Below are 2,755 nucleotides of genomic sequence, written 5' to 3' on the forward strand. Positions count from 1 at the left end.
CTGCATCACACTCCCTCACTGAGGGAAGCAGAGGCAGGAACTGAAGCAGAGGCCATGGAGCAACTCTGGTAGCTGACTGATACCCTTGGCTGCTAAGTCTCTTTTTAAAAAACAACTCAGGACCACCTGCCCAGGGGTGGAAATACCCACAATGGGCTGATCAAGAAAATGCCCCACAGGCTTGACTCCAGGCCAGGCTGATGGAGACATTTCCTCATTTGTGGATCCATCTTCTCCAGATGACTTTCTCTGTGTCAGGTTGACAAAAAGAGTAAAAATTGGCAAAAGCAGTGAGAAAAAAAAATGTGGTGTAAAAAACAAAAAGTGGTGGAAGAGAATCAGAGGGAAGGGGATGAGGGAGAAGCAGGGGTGAGTGGAGATGGGGGGAGGTGATGCTGTAGGATGGACAAGGAGTGGGGAGGGGGATCTGAGAGGAGGGAGGACTTTCTATGGTTGTTCTAGGTGATTTCCTCTAGTCTACTTTCCAATCAGCTAACTCTCCCTTCAGCTGTGTCTAATTCACTGTCTCATGGCTGCTGCTTCATTTGTGTCTTTGGATTTTTCTTCCATCTTTGGCAAACCCTTCATGTCACCTTTTATACTTTGACTTTCTTGACTTGTCAAGCTATGTCTTTAAATGTGTGATTTCTTGTTATAACTTGAGTGTTTTCATGTGTGTATGTGCTTATATTTATTCATGGGAGCACATGTTATATATGTGTGTACATGCATGTCCATTAGCATTTGAGGGCAGAGTGTGAGGACAGGTTCTGAGTCACACACCCCATCTTGTATAGTCAGTCAGGGTTTCACACATGACACACAGTGTGCTGGATCAGCAGTTCTGGGCAGTCACACAGCCTGGGGAGCTCCATCTCTTTCCCCTTGAATTAGGATCATGAGTCAGCTTCCCAAAGAGCCTGACACTCATGCAGATGCTGGGGATCTGACCTCTAATTCTCACCCCTGAACAAGAAAGGAGGCACTTTACCCCTGAGCCATCTCCCTGGCCTCTTCCCAGTTACTTCAGAGACCATGAGAAAACTTCCATAGTGAGCACTCCTTATGCCCCGCCCCCATCCTCACTCCTAGCTGTCCCTCATGGTGTCATAATTCCTCCTGTGCCTGCTAGTGAATGTGTGAGGCACACAGGGTCAGTCTCAACCTCTCAGCTCTTGGCTACAGCACAAGAGGGGCCATAGACTGAATCTACGTGACTATGTGTGACTGTGTGACAATAAAGCTGTAATGACATCAACAGCTGGCAGCTGAATTGAGCCTGTGAGAAGTGGCCCACACACCACGGCTGAGCACCCCATTTTTTCTCATTGCCTTTCTCTTTTCAGTGTGAGGAGAAGCTGGGTGATCCACTCCCCCCACAGTATGCCCTGGAGCTGCTCACAATCTATGCCTGGGAGTGTGGGGGTCGAATAACTAAATTCAACACAGCCCAGGGCTTCCGGACTGTCTTGGAACTGATCACCAAATACAAACAGCTTCAAATCTACTGGATAGTGTGCTATGACTTCCTACACCCAGAGGTCTCCGATTACCTGCTCTTACAGCTCAGAAAAGCCAGGTAGCTTGTCCCCACCCAGGTGGCTCTGCTCCCATCGATACCAGGCTGCACTTGTGTGGAAAGTGGAAGTGGGAACTCTATGGTGCATCTCCTGCACTGGACACTGTTCTGTTGTCACCTGGTTGACATGATGCCCTACAGCCCTGGGAGGCAGGGGTGGGCTCTCCTGTCTGCAGATGAGCCTAGACTCTAACAGCAAAGGAAGGGGAGGACATGGAGTGAGAACTGAAATTATCCAACAGAAAGAGTATTGTAAGGGCTGTGAGACACCAAAGACCTATGAGGGACCAATTACCTGTAAATAATAGAGTACTGTGTCACCATAGACAATGACATGTCTTCGTCCTGTTCAGTTTTCACACCCCAACCTTTGAGCCTGGCTGGTCCAACTCTCCCCATCTCACAGATCTGAGAGGCTGAGGGTCCTATCCCAGAACACAGCTACTAAAGTTAAAGGATTTGAATTGAGGTCTTTGAGGTCATGCCCAGGATCCCTCCAGTCTTGCTGCATGCTGTGGGGCAGGGACAAAGGATAATCTTTGAATAGGAGCTCTCTGTTGGCCTCCTCCCCCACCCTTGTGCAGTGATTCCTGGGTCACTAGACAGCTGCTCAATTCTTTTTCTAAATGTTGCTCTGCAGGCCTGTGATCCTGGACCCGGCTGACCCAACATGGAATGTGGCGGGTTTGAACACAAAGGACTGGCGGCGACTAGCAGGAGAGGCTGCCGCCTGGCTGCAGTACCCATGCTTTAAGTACAGGGACCGTTCCCGGGTGTGCTCCTGGGATGTGCCGGTGAGAGCTTGTCACCATCCTCTTATTCCACACACCCTCGTTCTCTTCATCCACCTGGAGAATCTTCTCACAGACATGTGGTCTCTGCACTCCTGTGGAGGGAGGCCAGCGGCTCTCCTTACTTCACAGCCATTTTAGTGCCATTCACAGATTTCATGGGCTCACAGGATGGCTCAGTGGGTAAGGGCCCTTGCTGCCAACACATATGACCTGAGTTTGATCCCAAGAACTCCTATGGTAGAAGGAGAGAGCTAAATTCCCAAAGTTATCCTCTGACCTTCATCTTTGTTGTTACACACACGGACATGAGTGCACACACACACACACACACACACACACATGGACATGAGTGCACACACACACACACACACACACAGACACA

At 49.5% G+C, this 2,755-nt stretch overlaps 1 protein-coding gene across 3 annotated transcripts in view; it reads left to right on the forward strand.

Moving 5' to 3' along the window:
• Window positions 1-2,755, forward strand: part of LOC116068329 (inactive 2'-5'-oligoadenylate synthase 1B-like) — a 13,306-nt gene that overhangs the window by 8,061 nt on the left and 2,490 nt on the right. For 2 of the 3 annotated variants that reach the window (XM_031337695.1, XM_031337697.1), the window contains exons 4-5: window positions 1,347-1,579; window positions 2,220-2,682. In XM_031337695.1, the coding sequence (XP_031193555.1) occupies window positions 1,347-1,579; window positions 2,220-2,511 (525 nt within the window). In that variant the 3' untranslated portion in view covers window positions 2,512-2,682. Of the gene's footprint in view, window positions 1-1,346; window positions 1,580-2,219; window positions 2,683-2,755 lie in introns of those variants that run through there. The other variant, XM_031337696.1, reaches the window with a different exon arrangement.

This window comes from Mastomys coucha, unplaced genomic scaffold, assembly GCF_008632895.1.
Source record: "Mastomys coucha isolate ucsf_1 unplaced genomic scaffold, UCSF_Mcou_1 pScaffold22, whole genome shotgun sequence".
Taxonomy (NCBI): Eukaryota; Metazoa; Chordata; class Mammalia; order Rodentia; family Muridae; genus Mastomys; species Mastomys coucha.